This window comes from Panthera tigris, chromosome B1 (genome assembly GCF_018350195.1).
Source record: "Panthera tigris isolate Pti1 chromosome B1, P.tigris_Pti1_mat1.1, whole genome shotgun sequence".
Lineage (NCBI taxonomy): Eukaryota > Metazoa > Chordata > Mammalia > Carnivora > Felidae > Panthera > Panthera tigris.
The window spans coordinates 8838816-8866388 of NC_056663.1; the positions used below are offsets into that span (position 1 = coordinate 8838816).

At 43.0% G+C, this 27573-nt stretch overlaps 1 protein-coding gene across 6 annotated transcripts in view; it reads left to right on the forward strand.

Moving 5' to 3' along the window:
- The first annotated feature begins 307 nt into the window (after nucleotides 1-307).
- The window catches only part of NEIL3 (nei like DNA glycosylase 3), a 73349-nt gene continuing 46083 nt past the window's right edge, over nucleotides 308-27573 (forward strand). For 4 of the 6 annotated variants that reach the window (XM_042982905.1, XM_042982906.1, XM_042982901.1 and 1 more), the window contains exons 1-5: nucleotides 308-508; nucleotides 14816-14943; nucleotides 23961-24095; nucleotides 24375-24588; nucleotides 27050-27124. In XM_042982905.1, the coding sequence (XP_042838839.1) occupies nucleotides 386-508; nucleotides 14816-14943; nucleotides 23961-24095; nucleotides 24375-24588; nucleotides 27050-27124 (675 nt within the window). In that variant the 5' untranslated portion in view covers nucleotides 308-385. Of the gene's footprint in view, nucleotides 509-14126; nucleotides 14370-14815; nucleotides 14944-23960; nucleotides 24096-24374; nucleotides 24589-27049; nucleotides 27125-27573 lie in introns of those variants that run through there. The other 2 variants (XM_042982904.1, XM_042982903.1) reach the window with 2 other exon arrangements.

Consider the following 27573-nt stretch of genomic DNA (forward strand, 5'->3'; position numbering starts at 1 on the left):
GAGTAGTTCAAGGACAAGAGCAAAAACCTCAAAACAAAAAGTTGGAGTTTCTGAGGTCCCAGTTGCCTGGGCTCTTAAGAGTTTAGCGGCGTTGGGTGGGCTTGGTGCACCCTGGACGGGGAGGGGCCTGGCAGAGCTGAGTGCCGCGGGGCCGGGGCGCAGCAAGGCGGATCTCAGGGGGCGTGACGGGGGCGGGCACGGGGCGGGGCCTGGCGGATCTCGGCGGGCGTGACAGGGGCGGGACCAAGCGGGCTTGGGCGGGGCCGGATGCGCGGGAGATTTGAACTTCCTCTCTGCGCCAGCGAGGGCCCGCGCAGAGCTTGAGGTGCACAGCGGCTTTCTCCGCAGGGTCCTGCAGCTAGTGAGCCACAGTGCCGACCGGGAGATGGTGGAAGGACCAGGCTGTACTCTAAATGGAGAGAAAATTCGGGCGCGAGTGCGCCCGGGCCAGGCGGTGACGGACTTGCGGGGAAGCGCCCTGCAGAGCCTGGGTGTGGTCTCTTCCCAGGTGAGCCGTTAATATAATTTGCTATGGGGCCAGCAGGGGGAAATGGCATAAAGACCCCATTAGGTTTCCAGGGCCCAAAGTGTCATCTCTTTGCTCTGGAACAGACTCGCTGGGGCTCCGCGTTTCCCAGACTTTAACTTGATTTTGCTGGTGGAAGGCCGTGCTCGCGCGCCTGCGTAGTAGGGACTACTGGACCGCTGCGCGAAGGCCACCAGAGAGAGATGCCCAGGCAAGAAATGATGGAGATGTTTCATTAAGAATCACCTTAACTTTTTACCACCCTCCAAAAGATGGTCTCCGTATAGTTATAGGTGCGTTTTCTGCTGTTAGTATTATCAGATCTCTACATTTTTTTCGCGTGGTTAAAACAATAAGCTTCTAGCACGAAACTCTCGCTTCTCGCTTGCCTGCTATTCTGCAGTTGAGAAGTGTATCACAACTTCCATATAATTCTAAAATTGCGTATAGAAAATTTAGCCCTGACCCTCCCACTCAACTTAATATTGCCATCTAATGAAGGGGCTGTGAAACCCAATTCTGGTTCCCTTAAGTGAATTTCTTTCTTTTTCAAATAACTTGTAGCACAGCTTCTGGCCACTCAAGGCATTCATTGCAGATGGTGTGATATTCATTTGGTAAGAATTTATAACTTGTACTAAAAATATTCTGATTAAGCCGTCATGCTTTAAAAGCCCTTTAGATGTGTGGATGATTGTATTTCACGGATGTATGCAATATTATAGTGCACTTCAATTTCTCCTGCAAAGCTTCCTCCTAGCCTTTGGTCCAGGAAGAAAAGTTGCTTGCTATGAAATTAGCATACGCTTACAACTTGAAAGAAATGAGGCTCTCGGTCTGGGGAAATACATTTTCAAACTTGGAAAAAGAATAAGTTTTGTATGTTCTTCCATTTGTCCTTGTATTTTATTCCTTTTAACTTTATACGTCCTTAAGTGCTCCGCATTAAGCATTAAGTGCTCTTATTGTTTTTAGTGTAGTGTTTCTCAAAATCATGTCAGGGTAACTCGGGTTGACCTTGGGTGAACTCTCAGTAATATCAAGGTTTATAAAAATCACGCATTCCACAAAATTCTGAATATGAAAATCACCTGAGGAACAAAAACAAACGCTTCCCCTTGTGGAGCCTACACTTTAGTTGGGAAGATACACGGGCAGTCGTTAAGGAAGCACGTAAATATAAATTGGTAAATTCCCTGAGGGCTTTCTTGCATGGTTCTGTAAGAGCTCAGGAAAGTCAGGAAAGGCTTGGGTGGGGAAGTACAATTACACTCAGGTGTGGAAGTTTGGCAGGGAGAACAACTTCAGGCAGAGCGTTCGCAAAGGAAGAGAGCTTCAGACATTTGAGAGATTGGAAGAAAGCCATTGTGACTGGAAAAGGGAGAAAGAGCTAGAAGGAAGGCCATTTGAGATAAAACAGAGTTGGAGTTGCTGGGCAGGAGCCAGACCATGGAGATGTTCGTAGACTTGGTTAGGGACTTTGTATTTATCTTAGGAGTAATGGCGGTCTTGAGTGTGGTGAGATCCACTCACACTTTGGAAAGATCACTCAACCTTGAAAAGGAAAAACGAAAGACTGGAGGAAAGCCCAAGTAGATCCTGCAGCCTCCCTTAGGAGAGGGCCACAGGAATCCAGGGGCGGGGGGTTGCTGGTGGTAGAGGTGAAGAGGAAGGGACAGAGTCGCTATTTCACAAGTAAAGGCAGTAACATGAATTGTGTATGGGTATCATGATTTACATATTCAACAGTAATGTATTTCATGTTAGGTTTTATGCTAGCTCCTGGGGATGCAAAGACGAGTAAGATAAAGTTCCTGCTGTGAGAATCCAATTTAATGTTTTAAATAGATATCACCTCATTGGTATTTAGGCCAAAATAGCATGAACATTTCCTTTAAGTTTGTTGTGATTATCTCTAGTGGCAAGGCATAAAGTGCCTTTGAAGAACGTTTACGTTTCATGTAGCTGAGAGAAATAATAACCCTATGATTCTACAGTTGAGGGATGTGAGATTCAGAGTGAGTTTAATTAAATGGCACAAGATCACATGACTGGTAAGGGGTTGAACCTCAGGGTTTGAGCTCCCTCTTTCCCTCCACAGCTGATTCTCTTAGCTCTAGCTTTTCTCGGTTGTAAAAGATTCAGTAGGGAAAGTGGCCAGTTCAGCGGCAGGAACACCATATTTCTTAAAATGTAGTACTGACTAATTAACTAGGAAAGTGAGACCTTGGGTTTTTGGTGGCATCTACCCACAATTTTTAGTTTTGTTTAATTATCGATTTACCTACGCTGATAATTCTCTTCTGAGGGCTTCCTGTCCTACATCTAGATCGAACAAGAGAGTGCAGCCTGATACTTACTATAACACGAATGCTTCATGAATTGTTGGGCATTTGTTAACATCAGTTGGCAGCAATATGAAATAAGCGATACCTCTTAAAAAGCTGTGCACTTAAAGCTGTTAAACGTATCTTGACATAAGGCGGTGTTAAAAATTGGAATACATCATTATGATTGGGATCAGGAATCTGGTTTGATGGGAGCTGGATTTGAAAATTAATATGGAATTAATGATAATCTCTTTTGGTTATTGGGAGAGTTGTAAATATTTTGCCATCGTTTCACTTGCTGGGCCTTTGATCACATAATAATAGCAACAATAATAATCTTTATCAACATCAAAAGTCTCTTGCATTTTAGAGGGTTGTTGGATCCATGGGAAATTTAATCAAAACGTGGTAGGTTGTCCCCACACTTCCAGAATGCTCATTACCATTACAGATGATCCCACGTTTCCCAGGCATTGGTGGCATGGAATTAAAGGTATTAAAGGTATTCAGATGCTACCAGTTTTCGCAAGGCAGAGTTTAAAAATAAATTAACAACCGCCTAGTGTATTCTTTACATTGTACTAAACATGCGAAAATACAAAGGAGAGTTAAATATTAACCAGGCATTTAAAATAATGGGCATTTAAAAGAATTCAGATAATCGTTGTACTGAAAAACCACCCCCAACCCCCCACCTATGTAGCTACTGCCATTTTGAACCAGTTAAGCCTGTCGTATGATGTTCCCTCCTCCTTGCTTCGGTTTGGAGTTCACAGAGAACACACTTTAATGTGTGTCTCCTTGTGACAGCCCATCCTCATTTTGAAGAAGAAAGCCTAGCCATACAAGATCTCAGCATCTGCAATTCGTGTATGCATTATATTATTTTTCTGAATTTTGATCCACTGTCTTGTCAGCATAAAATTAGGCGACTGTATAAGCACGTTGCATAAAAACTGTGCTGGAGCTCCTGGAACCGTATGGTAAGAAACAGTGTTGGAATATCAACGACCATTTCTGCTTGACGAGCTGTGAAGAGTCAATCCTCCGATTTTAATTGTTGGGTGGGTACAATATTTTAGTGAAATCGGTATGTAATCTGCATATGTTTTTAATCTCCTTTCCCGAAACTGGATCTGAAACCCAGTTTATTTGCAAGCATTCCTTTCGTTTGAAACGTGATCCTCTGGCTGTTCTGTCACTCCTTATGATTTGATACATGTATTCAGTATGCTGGCGAATGTTCATCTTTTAGTGTCCTTCACAGTGTTGTGAAGAGAGTAGGCATTTAGTAAACATTTACATGGATGGAGAAGAGCAAAGTTTTGAATAGTCCAAAATGCATAAGGATTTAAAACTAAATTTAGTTCGGAATCTTTCGTTATGAGTATGTGTATCTTGTTATGTTCGTTACTTGGAAATTCCTACCACAAGAAAATACTGGAGACGTTGACTAAAAGATTTCCTTCTTCCTTTTGTTCATAGTGGGGAGAAAAGAAATCATAGCTCGTTTTATTGTCATTGTATGAAGGGATGAACTAATCCACAGAGATTCATTTCCTGGCTAGACGAGCTTATTCCTTTAAGTCCAAAAGGGTTTTAAATTTTTTATAGAACATGCGACGTAATACTTAGCTGGCCGGGGAGATACCATGATCGGGAACATGCATGATATGATTCCTTACCTTAAGTGCATACTAATGGTTCCTTAATGACTGAGGATCATTATTATCAGCATATTCAGCATTATGTGGAATCATGGAATCAAAGATAATGGAGAACAGGTAACAATCTTACAGGTGAGCAGGCTAAGGAAGGTGACTGTGACCATTGTGGCTTAATCAGTGCAATTCGACACTGGAGTATTTGGTTTGATGTAGAGAAAAGAATATCTGACCATCTTGATTTTTGAATTCTAGCTCTTTTGTTACTTCCTCCTATAGACATGCTTATACTGAAACCTTTGCTTATTTGGTCAGGTTTAGATGAGAGGATGCATGAAACTCTTAGTGTCTAACAAAGTAATCTTAGATGCCCTGGTAAATATCCTGGTAAATGTTTGCTCCTTTTTTTTTTTTTTTTTTTTAAATGTTTTGAGAGAGACACACAGAAGCTGAAGCAGTCTCCAGGGTCTGAGCTGTCAGCACAGAGCCTGATGTGGGGCTCCAACTCAGGAATGGTGATATCATGACCTAGGCTGAAGTTGGACACTTAACCGACTGAGGCACCAGGCACCCCAATGTTTGCTCCTTTTTTTCCCCCCAGATGAGGGCTTTCTCACTAGACCCATATATTGGAGGAACGCCCTATTCCCTAATGCAGGGTTTGTAATCATTTGGGGCCTTCACATTGTGCATAAAGCATTTAGCCTTTAGGTTAATGCTTGAAAGCTCTGCTTTTAAAAAAACTGTAGAATGTGTTGTGATATATGAACCTAAAGACTCTCTTTTGGAATTTAGAGACTATTTTAAAGTTAGGTTCTTAGATGGTTTAAATTGGTAGGTAAGTGACCTCTGATTAAGAAAAATGTTGTTGTATTACGTGGGAAAAAGTCATGTGGGGAAAAAAAAAAAAGGAGAGACTATGAAAGTAAATATGGTATTTTCTTTTCTCTGTGGAAAATATATAGTTGCAAGATGTTGAAACATTTATCTATGGAAAAGTCTTGCTCTGTTCTGAAAAGTTCATCTTCCTTGTTCACCCATGGATAGGCAGGATAAATGGTAATCAGCACAATAAATCATGTGCTGTCTCTGAAGATGTATGTTGTTTTGATGATTTCATATTATTAAGCCACTTGAAAGTGAGAAGGTGAACCCTTCTCAATCATACTTAAAATTGTGGCAGAGGAGAATTTCATCTCTATTTCAGGGGGAGAAAAAGGATAAAATGTTCAAATAACACAGTAACAGGATTGTAAGGGTCAATGTGAGAAAGTCAAACATACATTGGGCAATTGTGTATGGTTATAGCAGAGATAATAGGCTTGTGGAAATTAATTTTTGAATTTGTCTGGCCAGCTGGAGCTTGTACAAAGAGGTGATAACCCCACATTCTACAGTAGGATGAGTGGATATCTTGCAAATCTTAGATTTATTGCAAAAGCCTTGGCCAGTTCATATACAATAGATTTCAGAATAAGTAGCACAAACTATCACTGGTATACCAGAATTACCTCTTAAAATGGAATTAGAAAAAACAAAAACAGTTAAAAACATATGCAGGTGCTTGAGATGGTCAGTCACAAGTGGAAAATTTTATTATGTCCCAAGTATATTATCCAAAGCTGATTATTTTATAAATGATAGTGTACCAGGAAACAGTTAACTTGGGTCCAATGCCCACATGATGGACGACTGAACTAAAAGATCTTTATCATTTCCCTCAAAACCCAAATGAAGTATTAGAATGGGTGTTTTTAAAGCAACCATTGGAAATGCTGAGTAAACATCTCCAATAGAAGCTAGGGTGTGCTAGGACTGGTTGCTGAAAATACATCAGTCCCTTCCTAAATCCCTCCCCATAAAGAATTACTAAACAGAATTCCTAAACCTTCCCATAAAGTTCTTCTTACTTTATGGCAAGTTCTGGTAAACATTAGTACTTTACTCCCATCTAGTTTTTGGTCCTTACGAGAATTTGGTTCTCAAATATTTAAACGTCACTCCATTGCAGAAAATTAGAAAACAAGAGACTGGAGTGTTCATCATGTTCAGTGGTAGAGTGGAAGTTTTTGCCAAGAAATCTTGGGAAAGGTTAAGCAAGGATGGCAATGGTAGGTGGGGAGACAGTGAGCCTGTATTTTTTTTTTTTAATCATTGAAGTGTAGTTGATGCACAATGTTACATTAGTTTTAGGTGTACCACACGGTGATTGGGGCAAGCCTGTGGTTTAAAGCCACACTTAGTTTTAGGAGGAGGGATCTGATGGATCCCCCAGATGTTTACTTAACTCCAGGCAGCGTGTGATGGGCTCACGAATATTAGTTAAACGCTGTAGTCTCTGTCCCCAAGGAGCCTAGACACAAACAATGGAGAAATGCAAATCACAGACAAATAATCCTTGTGCATCGTAAGTAGCATGATAGTGGTTGCCGGGTTTGGCAGGTAGAAGCCTCAAGATTATTCTGCTTCCCAGGTGGGAAAATTCTCGTACCAGAGAGAAATACAATCTGTGTATGTGAGCAAGGAAGAAGTTAGGCTCACATTTCATTTTAACTCCCAAGCACCTCATCAAGTATTAAAAAACGGATTCTGGAATGTATTCAAGCCAAGGTCACACGGCATCTCTAGCTGGAAGAGTTTGTGCTGAACCAAAGTCATTTGACAGTTGCAGATCTGTTTCCACGGCGACTGTTTCCCTACCTGCCATCATTCCTCCGCTTGCCCTTCTGCTGACATCTGTGCTGTGATGCTGCCCATCGTCAGGCCGTAACCGTCTTCTTTCAGTGTTTGTAGAGACTTTAGTATCATAACTGTTAGAACATTTCTTTTCTCGCTGTCATGTTGTGTGTTATTTTTAATCATGGAGAACAGGACAAAACATCAGTAAAATGAGCCCTGGGTTACACCTTTAAGGATTTGGTTTGCGGTTCTCTTTGAGGCTCTTTCAGCCAGAACGACATACTTCGCTTTCCACTGACAGCTGTGCAAAGAGATTTAATGGTCTCGTGCATTTTAAGTATATTGGCCTTTATATTTTTGGATTCATCCTCCTATGCACAACAGAATTTATTTACAAGGGCGTGTACTCCCCTTTGTCTATTAAATAAGTGGTCTAGTATCTGTAAAATTTTGGAGGGCCATCCGCTGAGACTTTATTTTGCTAAATAACCAATTTTCCCATGGTTGGATCTATTAGGTGTTCTAAAATCTCTGATAGTTGACAGTAATTTGAGGAGCATATAGATGTCTGCACCAGGACAGTCTCTGGTGCCTTGAGGAATTAATCCTGGCAGTAAAAACTTTTTTTTTAACCTACCCTTTAACACTGGTTATAGAGGATGTTTCAGCTCTGCTCTCCCTAAGCTGTATATGGAACTCAACTTCCCACAGTGCAGGCAGGCTCTGTGCAGTCCAGAGACAGGACCTTACAGACCCCATTAGCACATAGTTAGATGTTCCCTGGCAGGGAGGTGGGTGGGGAATTGGGCTAGAAATCAGGATAAACTGGGCTTGAATTTCTTCTTAATAGACATTATTAGGAGCTCTGGGGCATTTGACTATTTGGATAAAAAAAGGTAGAGGTTTTTTATTAGAAACCCTTATTTATTATTTTTTAATCAGATTTTTATTGTTTCTTTCAGTTGGTCTCTGCTGAAACATATGTTATGGAGTGGTTGAAGAAGAATGAGTGGCACAAATTTCATAAGAATTGTGCTTAAGTGTTTAACTAGCTACAACAAAGCCCAGTGATGTATTACTGCTGAATTAGATGTAGGTGTTTTGATAATGGGGCAGCTATGGATGGTCCCGTCTAGTCATTGAACAGTGAGCAGTAGTCCTTAGGGAGTGGGAAGCTTCCTAGAGAATAGTCTAGGTTTTCAGAACGCACAGAGTAAAATAAAAATCGGGGAAAATTATGATCTTGGTAAGTGCAAGATTATGTAGACAAATACAAACAGGTACTTACTTTTAATATTAACACCATCAACCGATGAGCTTTAGCTTGATGTCAGTAATGAAGGATACCTAATGTGGTCCTGACAGTGAGGTGTGAATGACATTTTTCCATGGCTGTCTCCAGGGTGGAATGAGCGGCACCATTTGTGTGAAGCCATTGGCTTCTCCCTGTGAATGATGACGCTGGAGACATAATGTCAGAATCTGGCAAAATTGAGTCTTACTATTAGGTGCTACGTATGACTGTAGAGGAACAAGGGCCTTGGGGCCTACCTGTCTCTTAGCTGGTACCTTGATTCCCATATTACTGAGAAAATTCGTCACCACGAGAGAATGTGTGCAACCACGGCCCCTTGCCAGCTCCTGGACCTGTGTAATATGCCTTCCTTCCTGATGCTGTGGATGGGCTGTCCTTGTTCCTGTCAAGACCACCAGGTGCCATGCACCCTGTGTGTCCCTCCTTCCCGGTGGAGACACTGCTCCAGGCATCCTGTCCCCCGTGTCACTGCGTTCCGCTCCGCTGAGATGGCCCGTCTGCAAGCAAACAAACCCTCTCGCCTCTGCTTGCCCTCAGCCATCACTGCGTTTCTGTTTGCCCTTTACGGCGTCCTGTGTTCACGCTACCTCTCCGCCTCTGATGCCTCTGCTCGTAGCCTCTTAAACCCACTTCAGCCAGGCGTTTGCTTCCTGTCACTTCTCCAAAACCCTTGTCACAGACCACTTCCGTATTGCTAAATCAGGTGGTCGGGTCGCAGTCTCCATCCTGCTTGATGTGTTGGCTGTCCCGGGCACGTGTCTTCTTTGCGGTGTTTCATCCGTGGCTTCTGGGACACCACCCTGGCTTGCTTTTGTTCCTGCCTTGCTGGCCATCTTCTCTCCTGTGCCGTTCTTGGCCCGCTTTCCTCTGACGGTTTGCTGGCCCCTCCTCCTCTCCCCACCACCGTGACATTGGTGTGCCCTAGCCCTCAGCTCTTGGGCCCCTTCTCTTCTTGAGCCGGACTCCTTCTCTTGCTGATTTCATCCAGTCTCAAAGCTTGAGAAGCCGCTGCAGTGCTGACGACTGAACAGATTTCCATCTGTAGCCTCGACCTCTTCCCTGACCTCCAGACTCATACCCGACTGCCTGCTCGACATCTCACCTTAACTTACCAAAGCCTAACCCTCAGCTTCCTCTGCCATCCCCTTCTGCCCAAATCTTCATCTCAGTTGATAGCTCTGCTGTCTTTCCAATAATCCAGGCCCAAACTCTCCCCTGTTCAATGTACCAGCAAATAGTCTCCCTTCCACCTTCAAAATACATCCAAAAATACATCCAAAACTCTGGCCGCTTTGCAGCACCTCTGCTGCTATGACATTGCCCAGATTTCCTTCGTCTCTTGTCCGGATCGTTGCAACTGTTCTTCTGAGATCTTTTCCACCTTCTACCCTGATCCCCTTAGCCAGAGATCCCGCCCAGCACCCAGAGAGAACTTTTTTTTTTTTTTTTTTTTTAGCATTTATTTATTTTGAGATTGAGGGAGCAAGTAGGGGAGGGGTTGGGAGAGAGAGAATCCCAAGCAGGCTCCGTGCTGTCAGCATAGGGCCTGACACGGGGCTTGATCTCACGAAGTGTGAGATCATAACTCGAGCCAAAATCAAGAGTCAGACCCTTAACCGCCTAAGCCACCCAGGTGCCCCCAGAGGGAGCATTTTAAAAAGTAATGTTAGATCATATTTTTCTTCTCTCTCATTTTTGTCAGAGAAACCACCAGACCGTAGAATGGACCCTGTGGGCCACATGTTCTGATTCTCACAGTGTCAGACTTCATCTGTCTACACCTTCCTCTGTTTTCTGTGCGCCAGCCATCCTGGCCTGCTCACTGTCCCTCATACATCAGAAACACCTTGCCGCAGGACCTTTGCATCACCGTTCCCTATGTCCAGATCATGACTCACTCGAAACCCCTTTCAGACCTGTTCAGATGCCATTTTCTTCATGAGATTATGACTGCCTCATCTAGAATTGCAACCTGTGACACGTTCCCCTAGTCTTGATCTCTCTCTCCCATCTCGATTTCTTTTCCAAATGTTCGAATGCACTGTCATTATATTCATTGCTCACTCTTCCCTGCCCAGAAGACTGTAAACTCCGGGAAGGCAGGAGGTTTTTAATTTTTGTGTTTGTTTTTTTGTTTTTGTTTTTCACCGATGCTTCCTCAGGATCTAGAACAAGGTGTAATACATGGTGGAGGGTCAGTTAGCTTTTCTGCAGCGAATGAATCCCATGAGCAGCCACGGGGGGCGCATTTTCGGTGGCGAGGGACGTCTTTCCAATGTCACGTGCCACCCTTGTTGTTGCCAGAGGCTGTCAAATTGAAGACGCAGCCAAGTGAATAGCTGACCTGTGGTAGCAGTTGTCTGTGAGCGCGTTGACCTGAATGGAGTAAGTTCTTGTTGAAGCCGTTCATTTAGCGACGTGAGCAGACTTCACACGGGACAGTTGGGACTCATTTACTGTTTATTAGGTGTTGGGACAACCTGTCTGTTGCAAGGTTACCGTGTCTGTCCCTTTGCCAGGAGCCATCATAAAACCTGGTAAAGTTGGGATTAAGTAGAGGAAAGGAGGTCTGGGCAGGGCACGGGGAAGTGGTGGACGAGCTCAGTCATGGGGTTTCCCGTTGCGGGTGGGGCAGCAAAACGGGGCAAAATTAGCTTCCGGGCAGCACAGTGTGAAACAGTGATGTGCAAGTGAGCAGGAAAATCTTCTGCTGGCCAGTGAGCTACTGTGTTTCACTGTTCACTAGGGCATCAGTCTGTGCCGCAGGATAGATTGTATTCCCAGGAGCGTGACCGAGGTTAAGTGCCGCTGGAAGTTACCGGTGCCTGATTCCAAGTTGCTGAGAAAAGACACCTTGTACACCAGGGTCAAGTGGTACGGTATGTGCTCAGAGCCTGAGGCCAGACAGGATCAGTCCCTTGCAATGCCTGGGTCCCCATGGCCAGTGGGTCCTCTGTGCAGTTGACACGCACTCTGTGCCTGTGCGCGCACCCCACTTTGTGCTGAGGTGGAAGGACCCCTCTCCGTCCCCCTCGGGGGTGCAATGCAGAAAGCTGGGGTCGTGCCCGAGAGCCATTGATGCACACAGGCCTGTACATCAGGCCTGGAAGAGGGAAGGATACTGCCCCCCAAGGCAACAAGGGGAGCACAGGCTGTGCGGGCCGTCTGTCTCTAGACAGGAAACATTCCAGGCCCGAGGGCCATTCTTACGCAGCCCAGGGGGGTGGGGGTAGGACAGACCATTGCCTTCCCAACACACTGGAGAGAGGGTGAGTTAGAGACGCGCTTGTAAAACTTGCAGGGTTCAAGGAGATTAAAGCACTGTGGTGGCAGTGGTCACCGATTCCCTCTTGGCCAAGAGGCCTGGAAAACCCCTGTGGTGTCTAGGGCTGTGTGTGTGAAATGGGCTCACGTTGGTCACCCAGCCTCTGCCGGAAGCTTAAGGGAAGCCAGAGGACTTCAGAGGGCATGGCTGAAACCGCTTGCTCGTAACGGATATTGGGCAAGAATAAGGGATCGTTGACATGGGAGGTGGTGGGGAAAACATGAGTTTAGAAATGAAGGTTTTTTAAATGTCTCCAGGACCTTCAATCTAAGATCCAAACATGTGTAAAACCTAATCTATGTTGAGGCAAAGGCCACCCCTAACAGATCTGTATCTACTCCGTGTATCATCATGTCAGAGGTGTCCTGGCTGGTTTAGAAGTGCTTTTTACCTCCTGATTGCGTGTCTTGGGAACCTGCACTGAGACAGACTGTCTTAGTCGGCACCTGGCTCCAAGCACGTAGATGTGAGGAGGGCAAGTCTTCTCTTAGGCAGACTCCCGTGCCTTCTCAGTTCGGGGCTGTAACAGGTTCACTTACGAAAACGAGGCAGACGCGCAAGTGTATTTTTCTCCCACCGAGAACGCAAGCCTGCCGCGACAGGGCTTGGTCATCACCTGGGCCCCGGGGTTCAACCAAGAAGGAGAAGAGGACTGAGAGGCAGATGTTCTGAGGATGTGACATGCGCCTCCGTAGCTAGAACCTCCCACGAGTTCTTTTTTTTTTTTAACTTTTTTTTTGATGCTTATATTTTGTTATTACTTTTGAGAGAGAGAGACGGAGACAGAGGGAGAGAGAGAGGGAGACGCAGGCTCCGGGCTCCGCGCTGTCAGCTCAGAGCCTGACTCGGGGCTCGAACTCTTGAACCTTGAGATCATGACCTGAGCCGCAGTCAGACGCTTAACCCACTGGGCCACCCGGATGCCCCACCTCCCACCGGTTCTTTTGTGGTTTGGGCAGAACTGGAAGGCTGCCACTTGTAATTACCCCCTGTGCATCTGTTGGTTGGTTGCTCTGAGCCTGTGATGACCCCCCGTTCTTACTGCGTGAAGGAGGGATGTGAAGCCCGTTCCCCGAGCTTCAGGCAGCTGGGGGGATCTGCAGCCCCCTGTCGCCATGATCACTGAACGTGGCCTGGGTGGGAGGGCGGTGTCTGCTCCTGCCCCAGTCGGCTTGGGCCACCATGACGAATGCCATAGACCGGGAGGCTTGCGGACATTTATTTTCTTACAGTTCTGGAGGCCAGAAGTCCAAGCTCAAGCAAGGTTCAGGCCAGTTGGGTTTCTGGTGCAAGCTGTCTTCCCGGCTTCCTTTTCATGTGGTGTCTCCTCTGAGCACAGGGGACTGAGAGCAAACTCCGCTCTCTCTCCTTGTAAGGATCCTAATCCTGCTGGATCAGGGCCCTCACCCTTATGACTTCATTAAACCTTAAGCACCTCATAAAGGCCCTCTTGTCAAACGCAGTCAAATGCTCTAACTGGAGGTTAGAGCGTCATTGGAGGGGACAAAACTCAGTCCCTAGATGTTTTCAATCTTTTTTATTTTTATTTATTTGTAAATCCATTATCCCTCTGTTCCTTTGAACTAAATACTATGTGTCTTTTTTCACAAGGGCTAATTTCATGAACTAAAGAATAGAGTGGACATATCATCTTAAATGTTTAGAATGACAGATGTCTGTAAACCACAAGTTTGAGAATCACTGAACAGTATCCTTCAACCATAAGTGGAGGGCAAGTTGGGATTTGCTCCTCGACTCTATCTAAAGTTGTTTTGTAATTATCTCCCTGTCACCCCCACCACCACTACGTCACCCCCAACCAAGATTTTACCCTGGACCTTCTGAGAATGCTGAGGTCCTTTTGAGAAAAAGGAAAGAAAGAAGTGTGTGGAGATATGAGATTAAGGGTTAATGTGTAAATATAATTATATGTACTTACGGTATCTTATAGTTAGACCTTAGTTTTAATTTTTTTACTATATTTTGAGGGCAAATTTAAATGATAACTTCCAAAGCATATCTCAAGAAGGAAGAGTAAGGATACGAACCATACCAGGATACCTACTGCCCATACCAGGATACCTACTTCCCCCTGGAGAAAAAGAGCCTTACTGATGTCTAAACAGTTGCATTCCTGTCCCTTCTGCACAGAACGACTGATACTTTGTTTATAACTTCCTGCATCCTTCCCAGTGATGGATTGTGATCCTAATAATAGATTGTTTGGTTCTGCACCGTGATGGGAGGAAGTGGGTTTCTTTTTCCTTTATTGTTAACATTGTGGTTGGGGAGGAAGAGAAGAGCAGGTCTTGCATTAGATCCCTTTCTTGGGGGAGCCCCAGGCATCACCACTGATGCCCTACCCCCGACAAGACCAAGGAAATGGCCACTCTCAGTCTTTGGAGCCCAGCAGTGCCCTTCTGATAAAAGCCTGCTGCCAACAGCTTCTTGTCTTTGGGGGTCCCTCCCACTTCTTCTTGCTTTGCAACCTCTTATTGTGCCTTCCTGCCTTCTGAGTTCATCATGACAGGTAAAAATACTTTGTTTTCATATTTTATCCACTATTTTTAGCTGTTTCGATCGGAATGCCCTTCTGGGACATTGACTAGGCTTCTGGTCAATGGAAGGCTCTATCCTATTTTTAGTTTTAAAACCCTCCCATCATTTTTCTGTGCTTTCTTTTCACAGAGCCATATGGTCCTGGAAGAAACTCATTTTGATTGTGAGCCAATTACTTTCTTTTCCATTTATTTATTTGTTTATTTATTTATTTAGGCCTCCCTCTTTTAAATGACTACCTAGTAATTTGACAAGATGTATGTAAACAGCTGATTACATTGCTTGACTTGCTGGAGATTATTCTTTTCATTGGGATGCACCTGGGTAGGAAGTATTATAAGCACATTGAAGAATGGAATTGTAATTTTGTTTAGAGTGTGTATGTGTGTTTACATGTGTGTATGTATTCTCTACCAGGCTGCTGCGCTGAACAGTAATAAAGATTCCAGCCAGAACTTCTCGAGACTGTTTAATGGACACGTTTACAGTGGTGTACAAACTTTGGGGAAAGAGCTCTTTATGTACTTTGGACCAAAAGCTTTACGGTAAGATAAACCTGTACAATGCATCTTATCTCTCTCCGTTTACAGATGTGTAGGAGGCTTTTCTTGTAGTTCACCGGGTGTCACATTTAATCATGTAGAAAGTACTCCATTTTTAAGAGGGCTCTCATATAAGAGGTTGAGATTCTATCATGGAAAGCCATAAGCAGCAGCAGAATAAATGGTGATGTCATCGTCACTTGGAAGGCTAGTCAATTTATTTCTTTTAAGAAAAACCGATAGGCTGGACGGGCTTCTGGGAGACGTTGGAGGAGCGCAGCGGGGCTCTGCTCTTTGCAGATTCCCCACACGGCTCTTCTCCCCTCCTGTTTTCACCAGGCATTTATCGTATCAGTGACAGCAGTTTCTCTGCATTTCTAACAGCTCCCAGTTTGGTTTAAGCCTGTCTGTAGGTTTTTATATTTTTCCATCTCCCTTCTTTTTCTGAAGCCTTGTATGCAATCAGAAACTTACTTATAGAATTCCAAGACTGTGCACAGAAGTCACAGATTCTCCATTCTTTCACAGCGCTTTTGCAAAGTCATTGCTAATGTGTTGGCAATGAACGACGAGCAGTCCGCGACCTTGGTTGACTTAACTACAAAAATGTCACAGTGTTTGTACCTGCCAGAGCGTGATCCCCTGTTTAACGTTTGCAGGAAAATGAGAGAGGCCTGTGGATTTGTATCTTTGTCTTCTCAGAGTTTAGCCTAAGGTATCGCAAACTGTAAAGAATGGTAGTGCCTCCTTGAATCTCTTTCAACGTGTCTTTAAGATACTGAGCGATTTCACCTTAACAGAAGAGTCCTGTTCCTAGAGACCTCGTGGTTCTAACTGAAGGCGACTGATGGTCACGAGGAGATAATATGACTGGATGATGGTTATTTACTGCACCTCGTCTCCCACACGTTTAGAGAACTTTGGAGTTGATGACATTGCTTTTCCTTTGAAATGGGCTCTCTTTGTTGTCAGCAGCTGCTGTCCTTGGACAAGTATCACTTCATGGTTTTGTCTTAGTCTGGAAATGATCGCATCAGCATATGCTTACTGGTTCACGCAGTAATGACCCACGGAAGGCTGCATTATCGTTTTGGTAGATGGATGTGATTGAAAACTCTTGGCTCTGAACTGAGCGGGACACAATGGAGCCCACGTAAGGTAGTTGAAAACACTGATATGTTATTGATTCTCTGGTGTTAGGTGCAGATTTATTTCTGTAGGGTGAGAGGGACGTTTTTATCAGGCATTCTCTAGCAGACTGAGAAAGGGGGAATCATTTCTCAGTGCTCGGCTGTCAGTAAGTGTTCCCTGAAGTTCTAAACAAGGGCAATCACCTCTTTAAACGAACTGAACTGGTACCATCCCTGGGGACTACGTGTCTCCACGTATGGATGGAGAAAAGTGCAGCGTCTGGCTTCCTTTCAATTTCCTACAGTCCTAACGACTATTTGATATAATAATTCAAGGTCAGCGGCAGATCAGCTATTTGAATACGAGCCGAGTAACCTAAAATCAACTGTATCCCCCTTCGCAATTTAATATAAGTTAAAAATACACACACACATATGTATATATACACTCCCAACCTGCGCTTCTTAGAATGGGTGACTGTCAAAGACATGCGATCGCTGCGTGAGGTTGCGAGTCTGTGGGCGCGAGATGGAAATGTAGTGTTCATCTCTGACCTCGTTTTGCTACCCACCGGGCTGCTCTGCATCTTAGAGAGCATGTAGCAGGAAACCCACTTAGTGATCGCTTCCATTTATCCCTTAATGCGCAGCTTTTTACAGTTAAAAATGCCCTGGACTTTAATACATCTTACAGGGCAGGCCATGAATCTTCCTGGTATTCACGCATAATGGAAGTAGAATGTGGCCCGGCTGCTCTGTAAGAGGATCTGCCTTGCAAACATCCACATTTCAGAGGGATACAAATTAGAGTGAGTATTTGTTACTAAAAGATGTATCAAAGTGCTCAAGCGTTCCTGTGAGTGCCATAGAAGACTGAACTTATTTGCTACGCGTTTATTTTTGGAGCCCAGTTGTGGCGTCCTGTGTGACTAATAACCTGCACTCCTTCTGAACACTTTAAAGAAGCTTGTCACGTATAACAAAACAAAAATCATTTTAAGTGTTTGGCTATACACATGGCAAATACTCATTAGAGGAAGCTGAGCCGTAAAGAGCAAGCAGGAATAAATGTATACGTTGGCAGTCTCGCTCCCAAGTATCACCTCCCTTAACTGTGGGTGCATGCACCAGCACACGGTACTGTGTGGGCACACATCTGTGAGTGTGTTCACACAGACACACACACCCTCCAAGCTGCCATTGTCCATCAAACTGAACCCAGCTGTTACATCTTGGACCAACATTCAAAACATATTTTTTTAATGAATCTCTCTTTCCAAAGCACTTCGCTATTTCCAACCTGTGACTTATAGGACTCCGGTGGCTTGTATCGTATTCGGAAACTTATCTGAAATGTTTCGGAGGCTTTGCCATTTTAGAGAACCTTTATACATTATCGATTTTGTAATTTATTGGAGTTTAAGTGATACCATCCTCTAAACAGATTTGCATGAGACAACATGTTTGCTAAACAGCCTTTAAGGAATCTGTCCTATGCTGCTCACAAAAGGGTTTTACAGCTTAGACGTGGTTCTTGCCATCTGTCACTTAACATGTTAGAAAAACCGAAGCGTGGGGAGAGATTCTAAATGAAATCATGTACTTTAAGAGGAGTCACTCCTACGATGTGTCTGCCTCACTTGCTGAATTGTCTCTTAAGGATAGCACTTCTGGAAACTGGTGGTCTGGCCACACTAACTGCAGAGTTCCTGTTGATTCTGACACAGTGTTACTGAACCTTCTCTCTCACACAGTGGGTTGGGTCAGTGTGGGTTCTTCTGTGAGACTTTCTCATCTGAAGGCTCTGTGATGTAGGCAAGCTGGGATATGAGGCCTCAGGACTTGTCGGTGGCCATGTTCCCGGGCTTGTGAGGTGGTGCAGGATAAAACCAGCCTGCACAAAGGCTTTAGCCCCTCCTTCCATCCGTTCCTGAGATCCGGCTGCTTTCCTGCCTTTCCTGTGCTTGATTCTTCAGACTTCCCCTCTGATTCTGTGAGCTCAGTATTCCTTAGTGCCTAAACCTGTTTCACTTGGGTTTCTGTTACCTGCAAGTTAAGAAATTGACCATTATCCAAAGGTACAGACTTCCAGTTTACCGTGTATTTTCTCTAAATACATCCTGCGATATAACATACAGCATGGGGACTACAGCATTTAATAACACTGTATTGCATGTTTGAAAGTTGCTAAGAGAGTAGATCTTAAAAGTTCTCATCACAGGAAAAACATTTTCTTAACTACGTTTGGTGACCTATGTTAACTAGACTCACTGTGATCGTTTTGCAATGTATACAAATACTGAGTCATTGTGTTGTACAAGTGGAACTAATATAATGCTCTCTGTCAGTTGTACCTCCGATTTAAACGAAGGAAAGAAAGAAGGAAGGAAGGAGGAAAGAAAGGAAGAGAAAATAAGAGCACTCACCATTAAAAGTAATCTGTGGGCAGAAAATTAAACATCTTTAGTTCTTGAGATGGTAACTTGTTGACATTTTCATTTTCTATTTCGGTTGTGATGGTCCTGTCAGGCGTAACTGGAGAAAATCTGGAAATCTTCACCTCTTTCGCTCCCTTTTCCCTCTGCACCTGATGGCCTGCATGATTACCAGTCCTGCCTGCTTTTCCTGTTTTACTTAATAATACACACCATCTTACTGCAATTTTTTTCCTTATTTTAAAAGTAATGCATAAGTCAATTATAAAACATTAAGAGAGTTCCGAAAAGTCTAACGGCAAAAGCAAATACCACCCATAATTACAATCACCAAAAAAGGGCACTCTTAACAATGTTTGTACACATCATAGATAAAATACAAGTTGTATATATACCATATATTCATACACAATTTATATCACATGTGCATGGATCATATGATATTGTGTATTACAACCTTTATATAAATGGGAATTTTAATTACATGAGGCTTTTGTTTTACACAGTATGCATATTGGTGTCAAAATATACGTGTGCCTTATTATTTTGCATAGTATTCCACTAGATCGTTTATATATCACTGCTGATTAGCATTTCACCCCATTTTTCACTCTAATAAATAACTCTGTAGTGAACATCCTTGAGCATATATCTTTTACCATTGTGATGTTTCCTTAGGATAAATTCCTAGATGTGGATTTGCTAAATCTTGGTTACTGATGCTTTTTTTTTTTTTAATTTTTCAACATTTATTCATTTTTTAAAAAATATTTTAATGTTTGTTTATTTCTGAGAGAGAAAGAGACGGAGCACGAGCAGGGGAGGGTCAGAGAGAGAGGGAGACACAGAATCTGAAGCAGGCTCCAGGCTCTGAGCTGTCAGCACAGAGCCCGATGCGGGGCTCAAACCCACACATTGTGAGATCATGACCTGAGCCAAAGTCGCTCAACCGACTGAGCCACCTAGATGCCCCTACTGGTGCTTTTTTATATCCCTTTTGAAAGCGTATGGAAATCTATCATGAGCAGAAAGCACATGCATCTGCACCTGGTCATACAGTAGAGAACGGCCCGTGCGTGGCCTGCCTTGGCTCTGATTGTGTAGTATTTATCCAAACCTCTGTGTGAGGTTATAAAAGCCCAGAAACGTGTTAATGTAAAACCCATGCGCAGCACCATAATAGCTGTGGAATGGGGGGTGCCTGGGTGGCTCAGTCGGTTGAACGTCCGACTTCAGCTCAGGTCATGATCTCGCTCGTGGTTCGTGAGTTCGAGCCCTGCGTTGGGCTCTGTGCTGACATCTCAGAGCTCTCTACCCCTCCCACACTCATGCTCGCTCGCTCTCTCTCGCTCTCTCTCTCTCTCTCTCTCTCTCTTTCAAAACTAAACATTAAAAAATTAAAAAAAAAATTGTGTAAGGTTAGGGACCTTATCATAACAGATTGACCTGGCCTGCTATTCTCAACTGATAACTGTAATTTTAATTGTTAAAATGATTTAAATTTACCTGCTTCATAATTCAACATCTGGCACATCTTTGGATCTGGTTCTGTTGACTGCTTTATCTCTTGACATTGAGTCCCTTTGTTTTTCTTTCTTGTTTTTTGTTCTTTATCTCCTATTTTCATGTGCCATAATTTTTTTTGGATCCCAGATAACCCTGTTGAGAGCAACAGTAGAGACGGGTAAATAATATTTGAGCTCAAAAATAGGCCTCTTCCATCAGATCAGGTGGGAGATTGAAGAGTTGAGCTTGGTTTGGATCCTGTTGTGTTGTCATTGGCTCTGGGGACAGTGACATCGAAAACTTGAGCTGCTGCTCAAGCCTTAGGCCTCGAGCATGGCCTGGTGTGGCTGCGGCTGGTTCTCTGTGTTTCTGGCCTGCTCTCAGCTTTTACAGACCCTGCGTATTTGTGTTGGGATTTCTCCACACGCTTCTCCTCCCCACCCCCACCCCCACCACTGCTGTTGCCTGTCGTCCAGTGAGAGGTGCATGATGGGGAAAGTGGTTCTTCTAGGCCACTGTGCATTTGGACCTCAGGGTTGCACTTTGCCCAGAGCTGCTGACCCTCTCTTCCCCCAAGGCAGCCACATTCTTACTTCCATGTGGGGGTGGTCTCTAGTCAAAGGGCATTTCTTTCTTCTAAGTGGGAACGGATGTCTCGTCGTATCCCTGCAGGAATCCTTGACAAAGCTGATTCCCAGCCTCGCCCCCAAAGACTGACGGCTTTTGCTCTGCTTGTCCTCAGGCGCGGTGCGTTTGGCCTGAGCCCGCTGGCCAAGAGCTTCCTGCCCTCCCCGGTGGCAGCCTGCCTGTGTTAGCTCCAAGGAGAGGACTTCCTGTGGGTGCGGGGGGTTCCCGTTACCCCTGAGGGCCCCGGGCTTTTTGTTTGTACCTCTCCCTCGGCTACAGACAGGTGCCCTGCCACCGGGGGGCCTCCTTCAGTCCCCTCCCAGGACTCCCCTTTCTCCCGCCAACTGCTGCACGCCGTGCGACAGAGCTCACACACCAGCCCTCACACACGAGCCCGTGCTCTCCGTATCTGGGACTCCAGGAATTCTCAGCTGTTCCAGCAGCCACACTCAGGAGTTAGAGGTTCTTAGATTCAGCAGTTTCCTTCTTACCCATTTCTACAGTTAAGTAATTTGTGTGTCTGTGTTTCCACATGGAGGGACTCGGGGCTCTTTGGAATTTGGCTTACCTGGCTGCCTGCAGCCCCATGTCTCTGACGGGCTCAAGAGAACTTAGCATTTTGTCAATAATAGCAGTTTTCTCTCCGTATTGGGAGACGAGCTCTATGTGCTTTCAGCTTCCATGGCCTAAGCAGATTCAGAACTCCCTGCTGCTGCTTTCGCATCGTTAAGTCCAGATTGTTTTATAACTTCTTTCTTTAAATCCGTACCATAAGCTTTACAATAATTATATTCAACTATTTTACACTTGTTATTATCCTTAGGTCACTTCTGACTACTTGCTAATTTTCATAAGCAATTATCTTGTTAGCAATGTACAGTTGTCACTAAGATGAACCTCTGACACCGTCGCTGATGCTATTTATGTTTGTATAAGGATGTTCTGATCTTTCTGATGGAATGTGGCTGCTGTTGAAAACAGGATCAGGTATTACTTACTGATCTGTGTTAGGAAGTTATATCTAACTAGAGGAATTTTCCCAGTATCACTTCAATTTTTAGTTTGGACATAATTCTTTTATATCAGAACTTTGGCTGCAGGTGACAGAAGCCAAACTCCACTGAGTTCAGTGATTATCTATTATAAGAATATGGAGTATCGTACCTGAAGATAGGACAGTCGGGTTTCAGGGAGAACTGGAAGCAAAGACTAGATGCTCTGAGGACTCTGCATTTTTTGATTCTGTCTCTCACTGTCATCTGCTGCAATCTTCCTTTCTGCAGACAGGCCTCTCTTGGCTTCTCCGCTGCCCATGTTGGGTAATATTCCCGGAGACCGTTCCCACAGTAGATCTCCTAGTACTCACAAGAAACTGATCTCTCTGCATCCCGAATCCATAAATTCGTCAGGAGAATGCTGATGAATCCAGATACTGGATACTCATGGATCCAGCTTGACTCAGTTGTGCATTTCTGAATCAACTATGTCAAGGCCTGAGATCTTGAGGAAGGGACAAGAGGTGAACTCAAAGTTGGGCCTCAGGCCCCCTGTTGGCAGGCGGTCATACTACGCAGAGTAAATGATCTTGGGTAACCAGTCTGATTGGGGGTGGAAGGAGCTTGACAGGATCAGGAGATAGAAACAAAGATCGAATAAAATTTTCCTAACTGGTTGACGATAATGAGTCTTAAAAAACCTATCTAACTCTTGAATGTAAATGTGATAACGAGCCTATGTCCTGGTCTATAAAAGATCAGTATGGCAATTTTAAAAACAGTACAGATGCTTAGTGTGCCTCAGAAATTTTCACAATGCTGGTATGTTTTTCTTCGTTTAGTGTCAAGGGTACTTTACACAAAATGTGGTACGTTGGGACTCAGCAGTGACAACATTCTGGTGTTCAATTAAAAGAAATAAAAATAAACGAAATACACTTTTGTACGCACATTTTCTTCTAAATTGAATAGATGTATAAGACCACAAAAAAAAAGAAAGAAGAAGCCTACTTAATTTGATTCAGGGCTCTTATTGGGGCTACTGCCGCAATTCGTTTGGGTCTTAACCTTTGAGATATTTTATGTGGATGCGGTTTCATTACAGAAGGTGATTTAGAATCCACTTTATGAGCCATGCAACTAAAAAGATTTTAGATGTGATGGCTTCTGGGCATGACAGCTGTATACCTTTCGCTGGGGTTGAACCTCCAGAGGCTAAATTATGGAGTACTTACAGGCACACATTTTTCCTGTCAGGAACTATGGGGCATGTAAAATGCATTTGTGATTGATAGTAGGGCACACAGAGTTTAAAACCCACATTTTTAAAGTTAGACTGGTTAACCTTGTACAATACTGTAACATGGTGCCTCGGAATTAGAAGCACCGTGCGGTAACATTTGCTGCCAAAAGAGCCAAATTTATTAACTCAACAAAGCTGTAAGGAGAAGGATCAGAAAGGCGGAACACAGTATTTCATCTCGAGAATCATTTGCGATCTCCATCATCAGAGGCCTCACGAAACCACTTTTTCTCTTGCTTTCTTTCATGTGTGTGTGCATGCATGTTTTTACTGGACATGCTAATCAGTCCTATAAAACCTGAAAGGTTCCAAATTTTTCATCACTGCATTGTGGCTTTCAAGCTAACCGTAAATATTTATAAATCCCCTCTTCCCAATACGTATAAATGTAAAAGAAAACTAAAAGAACTGAAGACAATAGCATTTTGACTCGTTCTCTTTTGATAACGTAAGATTTTGCAAAAAAATTGCTTCATTGTGCATCCCAGAGCAAGGGGGAACAAAACAGGGTCATAAACCGTAGATACCATTTTGGAGTCGGTAAACACTTGCCATCCATTGTGGCTAGAAATACGGAATTTGAATGTTAGTGGCTTTATAGAATTTATATAAAAACAAACAAAACAGAAACAACTAGAGGCTATTTAAATCTAGCCTCATCTCATCCAAAGCCTTTGAATCTGAGAGAAAGCGGAGACGCTAGATTGTTCTGTGAATAAAAGTACTTCATCTGACAAGAAAAGAAGAACAGGGTATGTGTTCCTGAGCTTATTGTGGGGCCCTATTATTTTCCTAGGAATTTATTTTATTTGTGGTTTGAAAAACTGATTGTCACACCTAGTTTTATAAGGATACAATGCCCTAACAGAAGAATATATAATATGAACTACATTGTTTGCCCTCTGAAAGCGCCTGTCTTGACTATCATTTGTTTTCTTATAATCCAAAAAGTGAAACGAAGGAACAAAAACTAGATATACAGTATACTTTCTGCCACTCAAAAATGGGTCTGATGTTGTTTCAGGATTCATTTTGGAATGAAAGGCTCCATCATGATTAATCCACTGGAGTATAAAAATAAAAATGGAGTTTCTCCTGTCCTTGAAGTCCAGCTCACTGAAGATCTCATTTGTTTCTTTGACTCATCGGTAGAATTCAGGTAAAAAGGAGAAGAAAATAAAAGTACTTCAGCTGGAAAAGTGCAGAGTTAGAGCTGCGGTTTGAAATGTGGAGACAGGTAGATGTTTTAAAAATGGTTTATAACTGATAAACACTCATTTTGGAAGAGGCGTCGGATAATCTAGTTTGTTAGGGTCTTTATTGTTTGGCTCTAGAACTCTTCTGCCCTGATTAACGGAAGGTGTGTGTATCCGAGATCATTTTAAATGACACTGTGTGAAGACTTATGATGAATGTCTTTTATATTTCCTTTCTACAGAAACTCTACAGAAAGCCAACAGAGAATAAGAATGATGGAAGAATTAGATGTATGTTCGCCTAAATTTAGTTTCTCAAGAGCAGAGAGTGAAGTTAAAAAGCAAAAAGGACGGATGTTGTGTGACGTGTTAATGGACCAGAAAGTATTGCCTGGGGTGGGGAACATCATCAAAAATGAAGCTCTCTTTGACAGTGGCCTCAACCCAGCTGTCAAAGTAGGTGATATAAGTATTTTTTTTTTTAAATGATTTCTGTATTTTTAAATACTGTTAAGGGACCAATGTGTGACACTTGAGTCCGTGTTGCAGTAAAACATTCTCCCCAAACAGAGACTTTGACGGTGTTTGTTGTCGTCAGCTTCTTAATGAGGCCAACACAGACCACTCTATTGTTTTTAAGTTTATTTATTTATTTTGAGAGAGAGTGGGTGAGGAAGGGACAGACAGGAAGGGAGACAGAGAATCCCAAGCAGGCTCCGAGCGGTCAGCGACGAGCCAGACGCAGGGCTTGAACCCACAGCCGTGAGATCATGTGTGACCTGAGCTGAGATGAAGAGTCGGACTCTTAAGCGACTGAGCCACCCAGGTGTCCCCCGACCACTCTGTTTAAAATTGCCCTGTGTATACCTTTGTCCCCACCTCATGTCCCCCATCGTCCCTAACTTGACTTGGTTTTTATTATCCTCATGCCATGGATCACTTTTTGATCAACCTAACTTTTACTTGTTATACTTACTCCTTAAAATCTGCCCCCCGCCCCCTGCGGCCATGCAGTCTCTTAGGAGGAAGGTGTCTGTTTTGTGCATTGAGGTAGCCAAGTGTCTAGAACGCAGCGTCTAGCACATGGAAGGCATCAAAGAAATACCTGTTGGGGGGTATGAACGAAGTAAGCTCGCAGCTTGCTTTTTGAACCCGGCCTATTCAGTTCACACTCCACACACGTATTCCTGCGTGTAGCTGTTCTGACGTTAGCAAATGCTTTGTTGGTGGGATAAGCAAGGAAGAGGTTGAGGAGTAAGAGGTTAGTGGGGGGATGGAAACAAAATTTGGAGCACTTGTTAACTAGCTTAGACTGGAATGAAGGGAAAATACAGATTTCTGGGGAGGGGCGCGTTTTCAGGACAAGGACCGGGTTTGGTTGTTTTTCCCTTGTTCTTCAACAGAAGAGACACAGACTTATTTAAATGAGAAAAAAATGGTAAAGAAGGGCAGGTTAAATCTGTAGGAAAGAGAATGGTGATTTTTCGGGCAAAGTTGTAAGAAGGTCAGAGAGCTTACAACTCAGACCCAGGTAGAAGGCTATGTATATTTTAGTTTCTAGGGAAGAAATCTACCTGAGGGCTTTTGCCTATATCCAACTAGTCTCTTTAAACTAAATCATCTTCTACATGAATCCAAAGGTACCTTTTGATTTTTGTGTAATTATTTCGTAGTTTTTATTAAATCCAGTCCAGTAAGAAATAAGTCTTAAAAGAAACCAGTTAATGATTTTTCTAGATTAGATTCTGCTTTTTGACTCTTGGAACAGGTTACTTAAATTTCTGTAACATGGGAGTAATTAATAAAACAGATTTTTAATAAGAATGAGCTTTTTAAAATTACCCAGACCTCTATGGAAAACGTTTTTGAAAAAAAGAACCCGGAGTATTGTTATTATCTCTAATAATCTAAGAATTCACTTCTTACTTGTATATCCAACCAGCCATTCATCTAGTAAAGGATCATCTGCCCATAATGTCTGGGAGTTTAAAAATTAACGGCAGTTCTCAAGTTTAGCTATTCGCCCCTTAAGAGCACATGCACGGTTATTGAAAAAGTACAGTTTAACATTGCAACGTATGAGTGAATCTGTTATATAAGATATGGGAAGAGACAAGTGTGTTGTAGAAGCGTATATGTTTTAAGCTTTAAATAAATGAAAAATATACAGAATACTTTCATAATATTTATGTCGATTAGATGATTTTAGGTTTTATGGTCACTGATAAATGAGTTTCTCTTGTATATAGAAGTATGTATACATTCACGTACATAAACAAGGATAAGTCATCAGAATTTTTCCTGGCCTCACCATTGAAACCAAATGCACATGGTGAATAATTCTACAAGGATAACACTGAGATTTATGCCAGGCTGTGTCACAAAAATTTCTTCAGGAAGGTCTATTTCTGAGTTCTTCCATGTGTTAATAAGTGCTCTGATATTAATGCATGTATGTAAATTCATATCTTTTTTAGGCCGAATAGTGTCCTTGATGGTCATCTATTCCTGTGCTGATTTTTCCTTCCCTTCCCCTTCCTTCTTTTTCCTTTTGTTTTCTTTCTTTCTTTCTTTCTTTCATTGTTTTCTTTTTGCAAATCCAGCAGGACTTTTCGAGGTGGCTGATAAACAATGCTGGGACTTTGAAGATGTCTGAAACAGAAGAGATATTCAATAAATACTTGAATTTAGATATAAAATTTATAAATAAGAATGGCAGTTTTTAATCCGTAGTCCTATCACGTAAAAATAAAACCATCGTTACTGACACTAAATAAATGTGCGAGAAATAGAGTTCTGGAAAGTATGCATGTATTTGAAATCTGTTGAGAGTTCTCTTAGAACTGGCAACTGGTATTATTTTTGTAGAGTAATGAGCAAATTATGAAACTGTCCTCACTTGTTTTTCTATTTGAAGGCTTGTCAGTTAACAGATGAACAGACCCATCACCTTGTGAAAATGATACGTGACTTCAGTGTTCTTTTTTATAGGGTAAGAGCAAAATTTTTTCTACTTGTGAAACGTCAACCGCTTCCCTTTTCATTGCACCAAAAATGTTTTGGCTGTATGTAGCCATCTAGTGGCCAGTGTGTAGAGGTACAATAAGGGAGAGGGATGTGTGGGCGTAATGAACATCTGGAAATTTTATGTCATGGCTCAGTCCAAACTTGTCTCACGGTAATTATTTTAAATTTAGACTAAGGTGGGGAAACAGCCATGTTAGCATTTTACTTAGGAACTCGAGAGAGAGAACTCAATTCTTTGGAATAAATAGTCCTCCCTTCAGTCAGATTTTGCCACTTGCTGTCTGTGTGTTTTACATCATGTAGGTAATTTAGGTTTAGTTTCCTCATCTGTAAAATGGGATAACAAATTTTCTCCATCTACCAGAAAGACTATTTTGAGAATGAAATAAGTACTTGCTAACCTGTAAATTTTGG